This window comes from Epinephelus moara, chromosome 6 (genome assembly GCF_006386435.1).
Source record: "Epinephelus moara isolate mb chromosome 6, YSFRI_EMoa_1.0, whole genome shotgun sequence".
In the NCBI taxonomy this organism is placed as follows: Eukaryota; Metazoa; Chordata; class Actinopteri; order Perciformes; family Serranidae; genus Epinephelus; species Epinephelus moara.
Genome location: NC_065511.1, coordinates 40,182,543 through 40,202,741, shown reverse-complemented (window position 1 = coordinate 40,202,741; position 20,199 = coordinate 40,182,543). Strand labels below are relative to the sequence as shown.

Below are 20,199 nucleotides of genomic sequence, written 5' to 3'. Positions count from 1 at the left end.
GGGAAAAAGTCATAGTATAGTATGTCGAAAAAAGTGGGAAAAAGTCATAGTATAGTATGTCGAAAAAAGTGGAAAAAAAGTCATAGTATAGTATGTCGAAAAAACTCAAAAAAGAAATACTATAGTATATTAAAAATGGGGAAAAAAAGTGAGTATAGTATGTTGAAAAAAGTGAAAAAAGAAAAAAAGTCATAGTATAGTATGTCGATTTTTTTTTAAAAAAAAAGCTTGTCAAATTTCAAAATAAGACATTTCAAGTGGACACACACACACACACACACACACACACACACACAGCTCTCAGTTATTCATTAAGGCTGTCTGAAGTGTGGTGAACCACTTCCTCTCTCTGCACATGTGTTTTGTCTCCCTGTCACTTTGACTAATAGGCTGCTCTCATGGAGCAGGTGTGAGTCGAGCAGGTAGCAGCATATCGTACGTCTTTACCCAAAATAGATTCTCAGACATCATCCATCTCACTTCCTGTTTCTTTTTCTGTTCTTTTTTCTTCCTGTGTAACCGCTCACGTGTTGCACAATAAATAGAGCCATTTACAGCTGATGGTGAGCGGCTCTCAGCACATTCATTCACACCAACATCTCTTTATTTTTTTGTGTTTTATTTTTATATCTAAATTATAGCAGGGCTGCACCTTACGATTATTTTCAGAATGGATTCATCTGAGGATTACATTCCTGATTAATGTTTATTCTATAAAATATGAGGAAATAGTGACACACACACACACACACACACACCATCACCCACCTCTCTCCAGGTCGCATTCTGGTGACGATGCTCCGCTGCACTCGCTGCGCGGCCCGAGCACCGGCGAGATGAGTCCAAAGTCGGACAGCGACACGGTGCTGGGAAGGTCCAGACTGCAGGGCCTGGACAGAGGAGCCGGGGAAGAGGAGGAGGAGGAGGGAGTGGGTGATGACGAGGCGGAGGAGGACGTGCAGGAGGAGGAAGAGGAGGAGCTGACAAAGGGGCAGGGTGACAGGAGCTCCTGAGGGCTGCTGGGAGACGAACCCAGGCTGCAGGTGGAGCGAGTCTCGGAGTCTTCCTCCGACATGATGCTGCTGCCGCCACACGCCTCGTCGTCAAAACACACCGACGCCACTGCAGCAGGAGGGAGGGAGGGAGGAGAGGAGGGGAAGATGGAAAAGGAGAAAGGAAGACAAGGATAAAATATTTTTAGAGATGACAGAAAAGGGGGAAAGAATTGAGAGTGAAAGGAGGATGTAAAAAGTGACCGTGAGGTAGGAGACAAGAGGAAACAGAGGAGATGGAGTGATGAGAGTGGAGGAAGAAGGCAGAGAGAGATTAAATGAGACGAGGGAGCATGAACAGTAAAGGGAAAGAGAAGGAACAGAGAAAAGGAGGGAAACAGTAAAGTAAGAGGTGAAAAAGTGCAAGTGTAGGAGGGAAACGGATCAGAGGAGGAAGAGAGGTGGAGGGAGGATGATGAGGAGAGAATAAGTGAGAGGAGAAAGGAGGGATGGAGGAATAACGAACAAACACAAAAGAGAAAAAGATGTGATGAAGATAAAAAAGTGTGAGTGTGCAAACAGCGAACAGAAATAGAACTGAGACGACTTTAAAGTGACACATCGCTCCCTGCGGAGGTGTTTCATTTTCCCCGACATTAATCAAAGCACACGAACCGTCACTGTCTGTTGTTAAATTCAGCCACAGCGGCACTGTCAGGTTCACTCCGTATCACAGCGTCTGCTACGGGATTAGACGCCTCCTATGCTTTTCTGTTACCATGGTAACACCACCTGATTGACTCCAGGCCAGCAGGACGCAGAGGGCACAACTCTATTTTATATCCTTCATCAGCTGCACCTACAGCCCTTCAAGTGATGTTAAAGTCAAAGTGGACATTGGGCTGAGCAACATGAAGGTATTATAGTGTTTGAGATATAAGACTACATATCGTCTTGGAATTTGGATATCGTTGTATCGTGATAAATGGTGTTTTCTCCCTCATTTTAAAGGTTGAATTACTGTAAAATTCTGTAAATTTATCAACTTACCAGACTTTTCTATTTGATTAACGCTCATCTTAACGGACGGTCGTTATAGCCACATTATTGATGATAATTAATCAAAAATCTCATGTGTTAATATTTTCTGAAACAAAACAAAAAAACAATAGTCATCCCTACAACTTTGTTGCATCAAAGAGTATTCAGCCAGAAATAAATGGTCCTTGCATTAATGAAATGCTTTTGAAGAGATTTAAAAATATCAAGATATATATTGTATATTGAGATATAAGCACTGTTGAGATATATTGCTTCATATCCTTATAATCTGTACAACCTAAGCTTAAAGGTCCTGTAGGTCAATAAACCATAATAACTGAAAATATACTGAACATATTTTGTCATCAGATTTTCTAAAATAAAAATACAAAACATATTGATCCAAAAGATTTTTAAAATGTAGAAACCTAAATGAAATATGTCCTAACACTCCATAAGTTATTTGAACTCTGTACGTTATTTGGTTTTCGAGTTATGCTCATTTTTATGAGCAGAGTGCAAAGATGTTACGATGGATTCATCATTCATTCCTCTGGCACCACCGCACATTCTCGTGTGGTTCACAATAACATTGTGCAATAACGACAAGCTGAAGACAGAAGCCTTAGCTTCTACTGCGAAAAGAATGAATTTTCTGTATTTTATGATTTATATTTTAGTTCTATATTTACAGGATTATGTAAACAACAGTGTCCTGCGGCCATTACAGGGAAATTCTGGAGTAATACTGTACGTTTGCATCACACGTAAGGTCAGGTAACATAAGGTGATGATGGGATGACGAGGAGGACAGAAGCCTTAAGCCTCATTCACATCGCAAGCGATGCGTTCTCAAAGCGGTCCCCAAGTGCAGCGGCAGAACATGTGTATTCACACCAAAACCGAACCCACATGTCGCACAGCGGCCGCTGCTGTCCCGTCAAAATACAAACCACACGTGAACAGTTGGTGGCAAATCTCCAATAAACCCCAAAGAAGAAGAAGTGAGTTCGGACCCAAAGCCCAGGTTTGACAAGTTTGCGCACCAGTGATTATTCCAACTCTTGGAGAATTAATATTTAGCACTACAAATGGGTCTTTGTCTGCTTTGTATTACTACTAAAGTTTACGTGTTATGACCTCTCTTGGCAACCGTAGGTGTCGATTTTTTGTTACAGCGACCATTCACTCGCAACTTGCGCAAAAAATCAGCGTCTCTTCTATTTTCGAGCTTGCTCGCAAAAGCAGCGCAACTCGAGCAGCGCGTAGAACGGATGCAGTGTGAATGCTCTGACCTGTTAGCATGCTCGCCGAAAATGAAAACGCGAGTGAACAGCGACCATTCGTGAGCACTACGTGAACGCATCGCTTGCGGTGTAAATGAGGCCTTAACCTTCTGCTGCTAAAAGAATAAATACTTGAGCTGTAATAGTTCTTATCTTAGATCTATTTTTACAGGATAATGTGAACAACAATCTCCTGCAGCCGTCAGCAGGATGTCTGTTTTTAAAGGGTTAAAGATTTTCACGTTTTCAGGAGACTTTGAGGGTTAAAAATTACAACAAGGGTGAAGGAGGTGAGAATTAGGTCAAGTTTAGAGAAGGAGCTAAAGTTAGGCATGTAGTTGTGAGGGTTAATTTGGAGATGAAGGTCAGGAACTGCAATTCATTTGTACTTTCAAAGTGTCTCATGTCTTCACAGCATGTTTGGAGTCAATTGCTCGAAACTCAATTCTGCATTTAAACTAATTTGGAGTTAAGTTGTTTACGTCCTCAGCTCGCTGCCGCCCTGCAGACGTTGTTTATTTTCTCTGAAGTCCTTTAAAGCTTTGACCCTTATCAGACTTTCCAAGAATCACAAACCCAACTAGGAATTCACTGAAACAGAGAAGAGCTTTGTGTTTCCTCAAGAGTCTGTCTCTACATCACCATGCTTCTTGGTGGAAGAGCGGCTGTACGAGTGCTTATCGTTTCATCACCACAGAGCCAAGAGACCGTTTCAACAATCTGTTTCTGATGAAGGAAAAAAAAGTGCTGTGTCACATGTAACATGTTCTGTGTGTGTTATTTGAAAAATTACCTTACTGGCCTCATTGAACACTAACAGGAGGCTGAATGACAACAGAACGGCGACTAAATCTGATTCCAGCCAGGCCTGACATTTAGACAGTCACCAGGTGAGCAGCTGTTAGCGTGGAGGTTGAGAGCAGAGCAGCAGGATGGGAAGGTTTAACATTTACTAATCAACCTTTAATCTCATTAGAACAAACATCAGAGTCACGCTGGCGACCATAAAGACAGTCCTATGATACATTTTAATGTTTGTCGTGAGAGAATCTGAGAATACAGAAGGATGGGTAACTGTGCTGCTCAGTACTCACTGGATATTCCGTCTGACTCCATCTTAAAGTTGGAGATGTCGTCCCCGGAAACACTGTCGCCCTCGGCGCCCACACCACGCCCCCGAGGGCCCATGGCGGAGCTCCGCCGTCGCTCGTGGATCTCGTCGGAGATCATCTCCAGGTTCCTGAGGGCCGTCTTATACTCGCCTTTGGCCTGGGACAGCTTGGCCTGCCGCTCGTCCACATTCTTCTTCAGGTTCTGGAGGGGAGACGATCAGTGAGAGAGGAGGGCGATGATGAAGGTCACGGACAACAGACAGATACTCATCAACATGTAGCGACTGTGATCAGACTGCCTCATGGGTGACAAATTAAAAGAAGAGCTGACGTCCAGAACAGCTTTAATATTGTTTTCATAAATACGTATCGTGTGCACATTTCTGCTGTGATCCTCCACCAAGAAGCAACAAATGTTTTACAGAGACGCTCCTACACCATTTGTATCCTACTAACGCTGTATTGGTGTAAAATGATTACTCAGGTTAAACCCTAAACTGCTGGGACTTTCCAGCGTAAAATATTGACAAATTATTGTAATTTTACTGAAGGCACACAGCATACGATTCTTTGAGTACCAAATACAATCTCCACCTGCGGGCCTGAAATGTGACTCTGTAACATTTTTAGTTTCTTTGTGGAGGACCACAGCTGAGGTCAGCTTAGGTTTACAACTGAGTCAAACACAGCTTTAAAACATCATTAAAAACATGGAATTACCACATTAGGCAGAAACTTTTTTTTTTGCTTGCTTGCTTAAAGGGATAGTGCACCCACAAATGAACATTCAGCCATTATCTACTCACCCATATGCCGAGGGAGGCTCAGGTGAAGTTTTAGAGTCCTCACATCACTTGCAGAGATCCAAGGGGAGAGGAGGTAGCAACACAACTCCACCTAATGGAGGCTGACGGCGCCCCAGATTCAAACGTCCAAGAACACAGAATTGAAACCACAAAGTATCTCCATACTGCTCGTCCGTAGTGATCCAAGTGTCCTGAAGCCCCGACATAAAAAGTTGTTTTGAAAAATGTCACTTGAACTCTGTTTTTAGCCTCATTGTAGCCTGTAGCTCTGACTGCCTCTCTGTGCTCCGCGCTGACGTGTGTGCGCTTGTGCGAGACTGTGAGACATGGGCACCACCTTCATGTGTGTTCACGTGCTTTTGCTGGTCTCACACGCACACGTGAGCNTCACCAGAGCCTCCCTCGGCATATGGGTGAGTAGATAATGGCTGAATTTTCATTTGTGGGTGCACTGTCCCTTTAATAAAGAAATGTTCTAATAAAGAAACTTGAATCATCTGAGAGCATCAGAGCAGAAACATGGATGACGAGTGCAAACTTGGCACCTTTCAGCAAAAATCTGCATTTTGAATCCAAAATGGGGCATCTGTGTTAATCATGATGGAATTAAACTATTTGCTTTTTTGGAACATGAGACAACGGTGCAGACATTTAGCTAAAATGGATCTTTGTTACTTAAGATTTCTTCTTCTTAAAGTAGGCTCGTTATAAGCTGAACACTGCAGCCTGCCGTTCTGTTTTTCTGTGTAGAATGATGCAGTGAAAAGAAGGCAGATAACTGACTGAAAACATGATGGCAGCATCGACTCTTCTAAATATGTTTCTTAGTGACATGGAGGCTGTGTATCAGCTCTGTGTTTGGAACATATTGAACATGAGGATCACGCTGCATAGAGACTGTTTTTGGAATTAGAATCTACTTTAACTGTTGTAAAACAAGGTGACTACAGATACGAGGAGCCAGATGCAGACTTCTCAGAGTCACCTTGAAGTAAAGTTTAATCCACTTGCTGGTGGATTTTTCTTTCAGCTCGCTATGAAAACAGAAGCGGAGGAGGCAGAAAAAATCAAAGCAGTGCTGCCTTTGTTGCTCATTAGCTGATGCTAATTAGATAACAAACTTTGTGTTGCACAGCGCCCACGCTGATGTTAACAGCCGCGGTGCTCTTTGTTTCTCACAGCTGCAGTTTATGCTCGAGTCAAACAAAAACAATCTGCCTGAAGCACAAAGACTTAACTGCAGCGTGTAAAAACAAAAATCAACACTGCAGCCATGACATGGCGAGTCGAGTGTTTGGGTCGAGGAATTTGACCCTTGACGGAGCTCGAGCACAGCTACATAAACAGTGACAACGATAACAGCAAGCTCATAACCAAAGGGGTGATCAACAAGGTCGAGAGTGAAGTGAAACACAGCTGAGCCGGCGTCACGTACCTCCAGCTGCAGATAGTACTTCGCCTTCATCTCAAAGTAGGGCCTGCAGAGGAGGAGGAGGAGGAAGAGGAGGAGGAGAGGTCAGGAGAGAGAGGAAGAGGAGACGATTAGATCAGAGGGGAAAAATACAGAGTAACCCAGAAAAAGAGCAGTACCCACATCGTCACCATGGCAACCTGGAGGAGGAGAGGCAGATAAAGGGGCTGTGATGTTGGGATGAGCGAACGATGCAGAACGGATTAACATCCTGCTGAGGCAACGCACAGCAAGGCTGCAGCTCGTTATTCACTCCAAGCAGAAAAATAACCACACACCAACAAACCCACTGAGACTCAGGTTATAAATAAGAAACATGTGTTTATACTTTATTAAATGTGTTTTCAGTGTCGACAGAATCGACATTAACAACTGTGGAGTCAGTGGAGGAAGAACTCAGGAGCCAGCTGCACAAAACACCTTAAGATTCTCATTAAAGTCCTGGTTAAGGTCCCCTCAAAATAAAATCAGCTGCACAAAACGTCCTTAAGTCTTCTCCTTAAGTTTGGCTTAAAATGGTCACTCAAGTATTTATGGTTCTCTCCTTGTCTTGGTCTTACACTTAAGGAATCTTTGGAGTGGTGCACTAAAGACCTTAGTAACCAAAGCAGCGTAAAAAAAAACTTAAGGTACTTCTGACTGAGAAGAGTGCTGTGTCCCCAGGAGAACCCAATGGATACACTTCTGATTTTACACCATAAATTTGACTGAATTATTTTCGTTGCTTCTTCTTACAATTGTTTTCTGGTATTTAAGATCAAATTTACTTTGCTAATGTGCTTTCTATGATCGTACTCCTCCAGATGTATAATCTTTCTCTCCTCTGACCAACATGGTTTTCTTATCTTCTTTTCTTCTGACATCAGGCGTCACAAGCCTGAGTCAGAGCAAACAAACAATCTCCATGGAAACTTTTACTGCTGTGAAATCTCTTCCAATGCAGTAAATGAGTTAGCGTTTTTCCTTAACTGAGGAAACCTTTTAAGGGATTCTGTGCAACTGTGTTAGGTCCCTCACCTAAGGAGAAATTGAGCCTTAGGTGTCATACTTAAGGAAAACACTTGAGGTGTTTTGTGCAACCAGTCGCATATTCTAAATTCTAAATTTCTAAATTTACAAAAATAATCCACTACGAGTAAAAGTCAGTGCAGATCAAGTTTTTTCAAGATCAACAAAGTTGCCGAAACAATAGTCAATGTTATGTCAACGATGCCTGATGTCCAGTGTAGTCAATGGATGATTAATTTCCTCCCAGTATAAAAACACTACTTGGATATTTTAACGACTGCATTACTCCCTAGATGTTACTTGATGTGACCACATTTTATTCACCTGCAGGGGGCGCCTGTTTAAGGAGGACTGGTAAGATATTCCTGAGCTGCACATTTGGTTTTAAGAGATTTGTGTTGCACTTCCAATGACTAACCAGTGGGTGGCAGTGTGTGGCATGACACACTACATTATAGTGGCTGACATGCAACTCTAGCATCATAACCCATGCATATACAAGAAAATGGCTTTTAAATAGCAGTGCACTGTAGTGACCTTCACCACTTCCTGCTGCGTGGCGATAGAGTTGGCAGCAGTAGTTCGGTAGAAAGAAAATAGTTCCAACATGAAACTGCTCGCAACAAGGTCTGTGGATTATCTTGAGTAACCGGGTCATGATTTCAGCAGAGAGGCATCGATGTCAAGTTTTTAAATGTATTTTTTTTGGAGTGCCGTCTAGTTCCATTATATTTGAGAGAAGACAGACATCTCTACAACACTTGACAACTCACCACAGCAATCTAGACAGATCGGAGGAAAAATAGGGATTCCTGATTTTTGGGTGAACTGTCCCTTTAAATTCTTCATAATCAAAACCAAAACCTCAGGATTAACTTTGACTGCTGCTCATGATTATGTAAATGTTATTTATGTATAACATTTCATACACTTTAGGGGTTTTAATGCTGCTGAAGATTAAATTTAAAGGGATAGTGCACCCACAAATGAAAATTCAGCCATTATCTACTCACCCATATGCCGAGGGAGGCTCAGGTGAAGTTTTAGAGTCCTCACATCACTTGCAGAGATCCAAGGGGAGAGGAGGTAGCAACACAACTCCACCTAATGGAGGCTGACGGCGCCCCAGATTCAAACGTCCAAAAACACATAACTGAAACCACAAAATATCTCCATACTGCTCGTCCGTAGTGATCCAAGTGTCCTGAAGCCCCGACATAAGCCTCCATTAGGTGGAGTTGTGTTGCTACCTCCTCTCCCCTTGGATCTCCGCAAGTGATGTGAGGACTCTAAAACTTCACCTGAGCCTCCCTCGGCATATGGGTGAGTAGATAATGGCTGAATTTTCATTTTTAGATGTTCCTGATTTAAGAGAAAATAAAGCTCTGACACTAAATGATCACAATTGGAATAACAGCAGGAAATTTAATGTAAAGTATATTCTGTTCAGTGAGACACAGCGAGCCCTGTTCTGGATTATCACTTTACCTTTTAGATACTGTTAATGTGTCACTGTCTGTACATTTACTTGGCCAGAGATGCACTTCTGCCTGAAATCATCAGTAACAGTTGGAGGCTGACACGGCGTCCACAGGCTCTGATTGATGGCGTACAGACGTGAGGACTGAGGGAGGGTGTTATGTAACGTCTCGTTATTTAAACTATGTTTCACTGAAGGTTCAGTTCAGACACTGAACCCTGAGCTCCAAACACACTCTGAACTGTGAAGGTCTCTGAAAGGTGACAGACAGACAAACAAACAGAGAGACAGAGAGAGAGATGTGATGTCATCCTCACTGCAGGTCTGCACCTTCATTAACTGAGCTCACACTGGCTCCATCTGTGCGCAGTTAATGAGGGTTTGAGTGTTTGTGGTTTCAATTTACAGCAGATGAGTTACAGTTTTTAGTTTGTGATGATAAACGGTTCAAATACAAAATATCCTGCCGTGCAAACTGTGTTGTTTCATTTCTGCTTCTTTGAGGAGGGAACCAGGCTGCTCATTTGCATTTCCAACACCAGAATCATTTCCTGAGCTTCATTTACTCCAAACTGTGCCGATCAGTTTCTTTTTCCAGCAGCAGAAACAAAATTTGTATGCATGCAAAACACAATCTCCAAATGAATAGTACTTTTATATCTATGCACATTTTTAAAATGTGTTTAAAAATGTATCTTAGTGACAAATCAGTGAAGGACTCAAATATGTTTTACACAACAAACATGTTTTTAATCAGTGGTGCTGCTCTGTGAAGGGCAGCAGTCGACTTTGGGTATTTTTTAATATGAATAAATGGTAGTTTTGTTTCCCTCAGTGTTCAATACGAGTTGGAAATGAGCCCAGTCTTGTGCGGAAACACTGAAAGGCAAGGAAGAATATCACAGAGGAGAATTTGAGTTTTTATTCACTATATTTTCATCTTAATGACATCACCTGGAACATTACTATTTGGAAGTTTCGCCAAATAATTTCGGTAAACTTGTGATTCTGCAGGTGGGCATCACCTCGTGACAGACTCAGATTCAACCAGACTTCCCTTTAACACCTGACTGCTTCAAATAAAGAGACGTTTGGGGGAAGTTCCAGAGAGAAGTCACTTTCAGCTGAAAAGAGAAGAGCAACCTGCTTTTGAAAAAGCACTCAGGTACAAAAACCACATCACGTGGAATAGCTGGATCTGCTGCTCGGAAAACCAGAGACCACATCCTCTGGTTACAGACGGTTTCATTTCTTGAGACTGATTCATTCAGGTCTGAAGGACAGAGAGTGATTGTCTGGAATCTCCAGGGACTAACAATTAATCCTGAGGGACTAGAGCTGATGACATCATGGTGATGGGGGATTTATTTCTCTGTCTGCAGCTCAACATCTGGCTGACGTCACCCAGCAGCAGTCAGCCGTGCGCTGACAGTCTGGTTTAGAGGCTCTGCAGCTCAGCACCTTGCTGTGACCACATACCAGTCCAGCAAAGAACAAAGACAAGGCCCGGCTGGAAACTGGAGCTGTGTGACTGCAGCGTGGCTCCAATCGCTCATTAACAGTTTGATAAGGTCGATTTTTTCTTCTAAATACACTAAATAGTCTGCAGTTTTCTTTTGGGGGTGATAGAAAACTGAAGATCATTTAGACGTCAGTGCATTTTGACATGAGTTTGGATTATAATTTCGACAAGTTTGTACGCATTTATTTCCTGTTAAATGAACGATTGTTTTATAGATGTGCCTCATGATTGTTTTGCAACGTGGCCTGAACCTGAACGTATGACAACTTAATAAATTAGGGTTGATTGTTGTCCCAAGGAATGTATTTTGCGTAATGATCAATGTGCTTTGGTAATTTTATGGACATATCTTTAACAATCACCAAAACAATGTACGTCCAAAACATTCTGTTAATCCCAAACCATTCCCAGGCCTGGAAAACCCTTTTTCTAATTTCACAACTTTTCCAGGAATTTCATGACTGTGGAAAGAAAAAGTCATATAATTGGCAAACATTTAGCCATGTGTGTCAAAGTAGGGAAAGTTTTTTTCTTTTGGTAAAATTGCGTCTTCATTGTTGACTTTTTCTTGAAATATTTCAACTTCCTTCTCATAATCTCGTCAGGTTTTACAAGTGAAAATGCCAAAATGGCTGCCAGAGTTCACGTGAGTCCACTTTATTTCCCTCTCTGTTACATTAACTGGAGGGGCGGTCAGAGAGCACAGACCTCCAACAAGGTCAAATGTCTGATCTCACCATATTAATGAAAGGAAACAACTTGTGTATCGCCCCATGATTTGGATGCACTCCAGAATGGGTTCTCCCATGACCAATGCTTCACCTCTCCACCAAGTTTCATGAAAACCGGAGACCTGAGGACTCATTTATAAACATTGGGTACGCACAAAACGAGGCCTGAAAGAGGCGTCCGCCACCTCCCGCGGAAAAGATGTGATCGATAAAATGATGGGAGAATATTTGACCCATGCTTACCAATGTTTTGGAGACGGGAAATTGGCGACGCAGATGGTGAGGTGAGGTGGAGGCCTGATTGCAGAAACTGTTGAATACTTTTTGAAACTACTCCTACACACTGTTTGATAAATGACCCCTGACCTCTTTGGCGGAGAGAGTAAGCAGTTAAACTTGATGTCATTGCAGTGTGACTCTTACTTGGACTTGTTGATGGTGCGTTTGAGTTTCTTCTCCAGCTGCTTCATGCGGCCGATTGCTGCCGTATATTTGGCCGCCGTCTCCTTATGCACCAGCTCGCTTCTTGTCTTCGTGTGCTCCGCCTCCATCACCTGTAACAGCCAATCAGAGCTCAGCGTCAGCCACACTAGCCTCACACTGAGGTTAGAATATGTTTTATTATCTGCAGCCCTTCAAAAGTGCCATCAACTGCATGTCACATTGTGTTAAATAAATGAGCAGGAAGACCAAGAGGTTACACAGACTGTCCCATAAATGCATGTGTTCATTCAAACAATGTCAGATAAATCAGACTCCAGACGTACAGCAGTTGCTACAGTCAACCAGCACCTCTGAAGATGGAAGGCTGATATTAAAAACCTATGAATATGTCAAAATAAAATGCTAAAAGATGCACACAAAAATGCAGCTAAAATATTCTGCAAAGAAAACTAAAACAATCTTCTTCTGTTTTTCATGTCCGCTTCCACTTTCCCCCCTTCTCACCCGCTGGGTGGCGTGGTTCAGCATCTCTTGCCAGGCGGAGTCAAACTGCCTGTTGTCCTCCTCCAGGAGTCTCTGCTCGGCCAGGGAGATGGTCTCCTTCGCCGCCCGCAGGACCTCGGTGGCTCTCTGGAAGTCCTGAGTGGCCTTCTGGGCCTCCAGCTGGGCCTGGACACACACAGGGAGGTCATCCATCATCATCACCGTCAGTTCAGTGACGAATCATTGGACGACTGTGGTAAAGAGCATCACAGAGCAGTTGTGCTGTTGCATTTCTCTGCAGGATTTCTCTGGATTTAAATTTTAAAGTCATTCTGGGTCATTTCTGAGTGAGGTTACCTGGAGAAACTTTTATTATTTGAAAATCCAATGGATCATTTTCAGTTCCTGTAATAAACTGTTTGTTGGTGCCTGAAGAAAACACATCGTCTCCATTATTAAGCCTGCAGGCCTCTTTTTCATCTACTGTAAACTGGGGGATATTCAGTCTTCATCTTGATTCATGGAGCACTGGAGAAAACCTCTTTCTACATGTTACATCAGTGATTCAGCTGCAATAATAAAGAAACATCATGTGGTTATGAAACCAGCTTAATGTTCACAGCTCAGCTGTAAATTCACTCCCACAGGCCTCCTCTAACATTCACACCCAACTCTCCAACAAACCCATGAATCCACTGTGGAGCTGCACACCATCAGCTCTTCATCCACAGAGCTGCTTTTATTTTTGTACAACACATAACTTTACATAATCTCTTTGTTTTGGGAAAATACATCTTAAGTTCACTTTTGAATTATTGATTATTCTGTCGATTATTTTCTAGAATCATTGATCAATCCTTTAAATGTCTGAAAGTGGTGATTTTTTTTCAGTCTACTAACTAATCTTTTAAATCTAACATCACCATAAAGCTGCTCACTTATTACTGAGAGATAAAGGAAAAAGAGACCTTGGTAAAAATGAAACTGTAAAATCACCATCTGAAACATTTCTATCTCTTGCGGGATCATCATAAGGCCCAGCTGTCTGTCATGTCATCGTACAGAGGGCTGTAAATAAAACCGTGACAGATGAAGTGAGTGTAGAAAGACAATGACAGAAATAGTAAAAACTGTTTCCTGTGTTTTCACGTTAGCTCATGTTCAACATGAGCTGCAGCGCTCAGAGCCAAATGCCGCAGGCCGATAAAAACCACAGAGGGGCCGTGAGGGTTCAGTGCTGCTGCAGCCTCCAGTCTGAAACAGTCACACTGACATTCAGTCCAGCTGTTACAGCTGCAAACTGAAGGCTCACACTGTCTGTCTGTGAGTCTGTGTGGAAGAGATACAGAGACACAAACTGTGTCCCAGTTCAGGGACACAGACGTCGTGACGAGGTCGGAGAACTTTTGAAGGACACACTGTTGTTTCCTCCTCTGGTTCACTCATGCTCATGCTGTTCTGTTGCAAATTAAATGACAATTTTCTGTTTCTATCAATCAGATGTTTTCCATTTTTATCAAATTTGGGGTCTGTGATTAATAATGGTTCTTACTTGATCCCTTTCATAGTCCTTAATCTACTTTGGTTTTGAGATGTGTGTTTTATAGATTTGTGGATCTCTGATTAGCGATGTCTTTAGCCTGATGCCTCTCAAAGCCCCATTTACTATGGGATGAAATTGTGATTGTCTGACACTGTTATAAGGTGCTTTGTGATTTTATATGGTTTTCTGTATTCAGTGTGTTGCAACCCTTGTTTTGTATTCTGGTATTGTATGACAAGACAAGTATGGCTTCCACTTGTATGCCTCACAGTTTGCTATTCAGTACTTAAAAACTACAACTCCCAGGAGGTGGAGCTTCTACCACCAGGGCTGTGCACAGATGTGTTGCACACCGCCATTAATTAGACTGAGGGTCATTACTTCTACCTGCCTGTCTACTGTTGCCTCATGAATGTTCTGATGAAGGTCCAGTAGACCGAAAGCTCAACAACCACCTCAACCCACGCTTCAATAGGATATTTAAAAAAAACTAAAGTTTCTAATGCAGCGACAGTTATGATAAAGTGACAAAAAGATTTACTGTCTCACTAAATGATTTGTAACAGCTTTGCACGTTAGCTACTGGAGGTAGCGTTAGCTCACAGACAAAACTGAGAATCCTAAGGTAGTGCTGGGCGGTGTACCGGTTCATCTGGTAAACCTGACATTAACCTTTGATCAACAAAATCCAATCAGTTCATTGTTGAGTCCAAGTGGACGTTTGTGCCAAATTTGAAAAAAATCCCCAGGCGTTCTTGAGATGTCACATTCACAAGAATGAGACATACAAGGTCACAGTGATCTTGACCTTTGACCTCCAAAAACTAATCAGTTCTGTGTTGAGTCTAAGCTGACGTTTGTGCTAAATTTGACAAAATTCCCTCAAGGCTCTTCTTGAGATATCATGTTCACGACAGTGAGACAGACAAGGTCACAGTGACCTTGACCTTTGACCACCAAAATCTAAAAGTTCATTGTTGAGTCCAAGTGAACGTTTGTGCCATATATGAAGAAATTCCCTCAAGGCTTTCATGAGATATTGCATTCACAAGGATGGGACGTATGTATGATGTATGTTTGATTTAATAAGTTTATATGTTATTCACACTACATGAACACAGTAACAACCTCGAGCTGCAAATAACTAACTGCAGCAAGCCTTATTTGCTTGTGTTGATTTGTGTCCCTTTGTATCATTCTATGTTCCCTCTCTAAACTCTGAGGTTTCTGCAGGTCAGTGAACGCAGCTCTGGCTGAAGTCTTCATGAGTTCATTTGTAAACAGCAGCAGTTTGGGAGTCGCTGCGTGGATATTTAGCGTATTTATCAAGCATGAAACCAGCAACAACCAACTTTTTTTCTTAATAAATGACTAAAAGTATTATTACATTTTCAATATTGTTGCCACTTAATATTGTGTCAATCAACTAGCCGACTGTCAGACTATTCGTTGCAGCTTAAAATCTTTTACACACTCTATGATGGAGAAATGGAAGTTAACAGGCTGTATTTCACATCAACCAGGACATTTTTTGTCACTTGTCACAACTCGTGTCACAAAGACAAGACCTGCCAGAGTGCACAAACTAGATTTTGTTTCCTACAGCTGAGGGCAGGAAGAGTTAATGATGCTGTGCTGAATCATCTGTACTGCAGATATTCATGAGCCTTCAGTCCTACTGTATTCAGGACATTCCCTCACACAAAACCAGAGCATGTGTGTGTGTGCAGGATGGTGTCAGCAGCATTAAGATAATCCTCTCCTTTCCTCCTCTGATGTGTAAGCTGCAGCTGACTCTGACCCAGAATAAGTTGTTTCTGTGTGACTGACACACTGAGAGAGGATGAGTGAGTATGTAAATGTAACGTACAGTACAGGAAGTCAAACTTCTCTAAAAGCATCATGTAAATGTGATGAATCATCAGCGATGTGCTGCGGTAATTCCCAGCTCACCTCTCTCTCTCAAAGTCTGACAACTTTTCTGAAGTTTTGAAGCGAAAGGCTCGACTCAGGAAGAACTCAGCGAGAAGTGGAGAAATAAATAAACCAGAGTGCAAAGAATTGCACAGAGAGACAGAATAACATGAATTTGAAGCAGCTGAAAACAGGCGACTGAATATTAAATCAGGAGTTGATTTTACTGACCCACTTTATGCCGGCTGAATAAACTTCGCTGTTTGTTTCGGTGTCTCCGTCTCTACAGGAGTTCAGCAGGGACTCAGACAGAGTCGACACAGCAACTCTACAGATTAAATTAATAACCATGAGGTGAGTATACAGGTGTGCATTAGTCACACTGAAAAAGTCTTGGATACAAATTTGGGTTCATGTGAGGCACCAGTCAACATCTAAATTCCAAAGTTTTATAACAGTATTTATTTCTCAAGTTTTCAAATTTTGTGACATAAAATTACAGGTTTGCAATGATTATTACCAAAGGTTTATGACAAAATCACTTGAAGACACGGACTCCTGTGCGCACGGCGATAGAGGAGAGGGAGAGACGCTGTGCTGCTGCCAGAGGAGCCGCTGAATGAGTTCCCTCTGAGCGGTAAGTCACTAAAAGAGTCTAAGAAGTCCGGGGCTGTTCATAAAACATTCAGGACGCCACAGTTTATTCCACACTACTGAAGCTGCTCCTCTTTTTGGAACCACCGCAGAGTCGATAATAATTCGGCTTTCAGCCATGTTTGTTCGTAACACTGTGACGTCAAATGTCAGCAAGTGGAAATATTGCGAGTATCACGACATGAATTTTTCATATGATATTAAAAGTTACACCAGTGTTATCGTGAAGGAGATGAAATGACACACTCCTAATATGAGACAATATGTGTTTTTTAAAAACACTTATTCTGGTGTGAGACCACTTTGAAGTTTATTTATTAAAATCAATCAGTACGTTTACATGACACTTGAAAAAAACGAATTATTGCCTTAATCCGACTATAACTGGACAACTGAAGTGCATGTAAACGCGTTACTCCGACTAATATCGGAGTTCTCCAACTCCGATTAAGACACCCAGATAATGCGATTGGAATTCGATTTTCTCCGGCATGTATACGCCTTAATCGGAGATAAACTAGACAATGCATGTGCCTCTCGAAATCACCATGACCACGAGGGATAGCGTGCACCTTATCTGCACAATCAGTAACGCGTACATTACGTACGAGATGAACAAAGCTGTACGATTATCCATCTTGCTGTTGTTCGAAAATGCTGGTCTGCCGCCTGACTCCAGTTGTTTATTATTAAGTGACATAATAGGTCAACCGGAAAGGGGGCCGTATTAACCTGCTGAAACGACGCATATCGCCACCTAGTGTTGAGGAGGAGGACACGTTCCCGTCAGTAATTCGATTTTCTCAGTTGCATGTAAACTGGGACAAGGACAGAAGTCCGATTAGACGCCAAAATCGAATTTTGAGCATAGCTCGATTAAGCTGTGCATGTAAACATACTGAGTGGTGCCGGAAGTATCAAGAGTATACTAGACTCCTGTACTCGCCGATACCTGAGCTAGCACCTGATCAGCAATATACTGGTTTAAGGTATACTGTGATATAAAAGTTGACGGTTGTCATACTTTGTACATTTTGGGAGACTTTTTCCACATACTTCCATTAACAAAATGGTGCATAGATTCAATTATAGTAATAAAATGTTTGCCCAACCAAAAATAACTGTTTTCATTCCTTTGAGGCTCATCCTGACTGAAACCGAACTATCTTCTGAGACGGTTATCATACTGTGAGAATCCACACTGCTGCAACCCTAATGGCATTAACTCTACACTAAACTGATGCAGTCGATGCAACATGAACTATGAACACATGAATGTGTCAGTCATGAGCAGCCTTAGTCCACAGATCCAGAATCTGTCCACCCCCAGTCTGTAGTCGCTCTGACATCACCACATGCTCTGTGTAATGTCATTATCGATGGTCGTCAACATGCCAGCGCAGCAAGACACAAACAACCTCTGCCTTGTTGCCGTCATGTGTTCATCTTTGTGTTCCATGCTGACTGAATGTGTTATCTACCCTGATGTCTCCTGTCCTCTGTGTTACTGTCCGTTCACTTCAGCCTTTTTAACAGCGTAACATTTAACAGTATATCTGTGGCTCAGACTTAACAACGATAAAATGAGCTGCTTAATTTGTGAAATGTAAAGCAGGTGTGACATGTCACTGATCAGATGGTGTTTTTCACAGAACGGGAAAGTAATAAAGCATGGAGACGAGAGAGGGAGCCACCCAAAGAAAGACTGAGGTCAGCGATACAGCTCAAAGAGATAACCACGAGAGAGGGTGTCTTTAGTTCAGAGAATCCTGAAGACAAATGCAATGTGAGGTAAGAAGAGGACGAGGTAGTTAGCGTAGTTAAAACAGGTCAACAAAACAGACCTGCACAATATTAAAGTGACAGCCTCCCTCTCTCTCCTGTCTAAAGTGGAAACGATGAGGCTGCTGTGGCGACTGTCTGTCTGATTAAAGTTGTGAAAAAAGATCTGAGTTGTTTTTCTGTTTGTCACCCGTCTCATCATTACAGCCTCACAAGGCCACTCGTGCTGCACAGTTTCACTCTTGTTTTCCTTCTCTACCTCCTTTTCTTCTCTTGTCACATTGCCCACGAGAAACCCATCAAGCACGTGCTCACCCACCGCCCAGCCTCCCTCACTCTGTCAGCACTAACATTCAAACACTCTGCTTGGTCACATTAATGTCTCCCAAACAAACAATTTACAATTTAAAATTCCATCCTTCACCAGACTTCATTAAAAACCACTCACATTAGCTTTGACTGGTGACCATGTTTATTCTTTTAAAAGCAAAACTTTGTCCATCTTCCTCAAGTTTTATAAGTGAGACCGACATGCACAAAATAAAAGCACGTTTGAAGCACAGCGTCTTATTTTCAGACACTACAGAACAAATAGAGCACAACAACAAACAGCTAAATACTGCCTGAGAATAAAGCTTCAGCTTTTTTCTCTTTGTCCCAGTTTTTCACTGCAGCGTCAACATGTCCACAACAGGCAAGTAAAACATCAATGCAGTCATCATTCAAAGCCGACAGCACAGGAGGAGAGAGAAGATGGAGAGGATGAAAGGAGGGAGAGAGACGAGTGGAGGGAAATAAAAGATGCAGGAAGTCAGAAAGGAATTATAGTTTGTCGCATTGTCAGCTCACAGTTTAATTAGGTACGATTTATGTTCACGTCACTGAACAGTTACACTATGTGGCCAAAACTATGTGGACACCTGAACATTAAACCCATGTGTTTGATATAGTCAAATATGTGATTCCAAAGCCGTGAGTTTTAATCTGCTGCTACGACAGCCTCCACTCTTCTGGTTTCTAGGGGACTCCAGGGAGACACAAGAACGTAAACTAGCCTTGGTTCTCCTTTACTGTAAAAAAGAAGGAGAAACTGGTAGAGTTGTGGAGTTGGTGCTTAATTTGGCGTGTGTCTGATTGACCAATCACTTATTGTGGTGAGAACGCCTAATTTCTTTAAAAGGTTCTTTTCTCATTCCCACAGTCGCCTCCCACTGAAATAGCACAGCTAAGCAACAGAGGCTGGCAGAGGGCTAAACATCAGTTCAGTCAGGAACACTTTAGTCAGAGGAAACTTTATTTCCATTTGCAGTATTATATTTGGCGATATGGCTCTGTTCTAGGGCCTCTCTGCCCTTCCACGCACAAACTAGGAAAGCCTGAGGAAGAGATAGCACACCTCTCTGCCCTTCCAGTCACCTACGTGGAAAGCCTGAGGCAGAGAGAGCACACCTCTTTGCCCTTCCATGTGCAAATGAGGAAAGACATAGGCAGAGAGAGCACACCTTCCTCCCCTTCCACACGCAAACAAGCAAAGCCTGAAGTAGAGAGAGCACACCTCTTTGCCCTTCTGCATGCCTTAGAGGAAAGCCTAAGGCGGAGAGAGGACACCTCTCTGCCCTTCCATGCACAAACGAGGAAAGCCTGAGGCAGAGATAGCACACCTCTCTGCTCTTCCATGTGCCTACATTGAAAGCCTGAGGCAGAGTGAGCACACATCCCTGCCCTTCCATGTGCCTAAATGGAAAGCCTAAAGCAAGAAGAGCAGCAGCAAAGACCCCTAGGAACAGAACAGAGCAGCATCAATGACAAACAGAAATGACATTGATAAGTCAGACACAACATGAAAAGGAGGAGCTGGGGTGGAGGCAGGTTGCAAAGCAGCTTGCAGAGGAAGCAGCAACAGTAGGCAGGCCAGAGCAATTTAAATAGG

General features: G+C 42.5%; 1 protein-coding gene across 1 annotated transcript in view; it reads right to left on the bottom strand.

Moving 5' to 3' along the window:
• sh3bp5b (SH3-domain binding protein 5b (BTK-associated)) overlaps nt 1–20,199 on the bottom strand; it is a 64,199-nt gene that overhangs the window by 5,922 nt on the left and 38,078 nt on the right. Inside the window, exons 4-8 of the mRNA XM_050046173.1 lie at nt 12,398–12,562; nt 11,873–12,003; nt 6,673–6,715; nt 4,414–4,633; nt 769–1,122 (exon numbers count right to left, since the gene is read on the bottom strand). Coding sequence (XP_049902130.1) covers nt 769–1,122; nt 4,414–4,633; nt 6,673–6,715; nt 11,873–12,003; nt 12,398–12,562 — 913 coding nt within the window. The remainder of the gene's footprint in view (nt 1–768; nt 1,123–4,413; nt 4,634–6,672; nt 6,716–11,872; nt 12,004–12,397; nt 12,563–20,199) is intronic.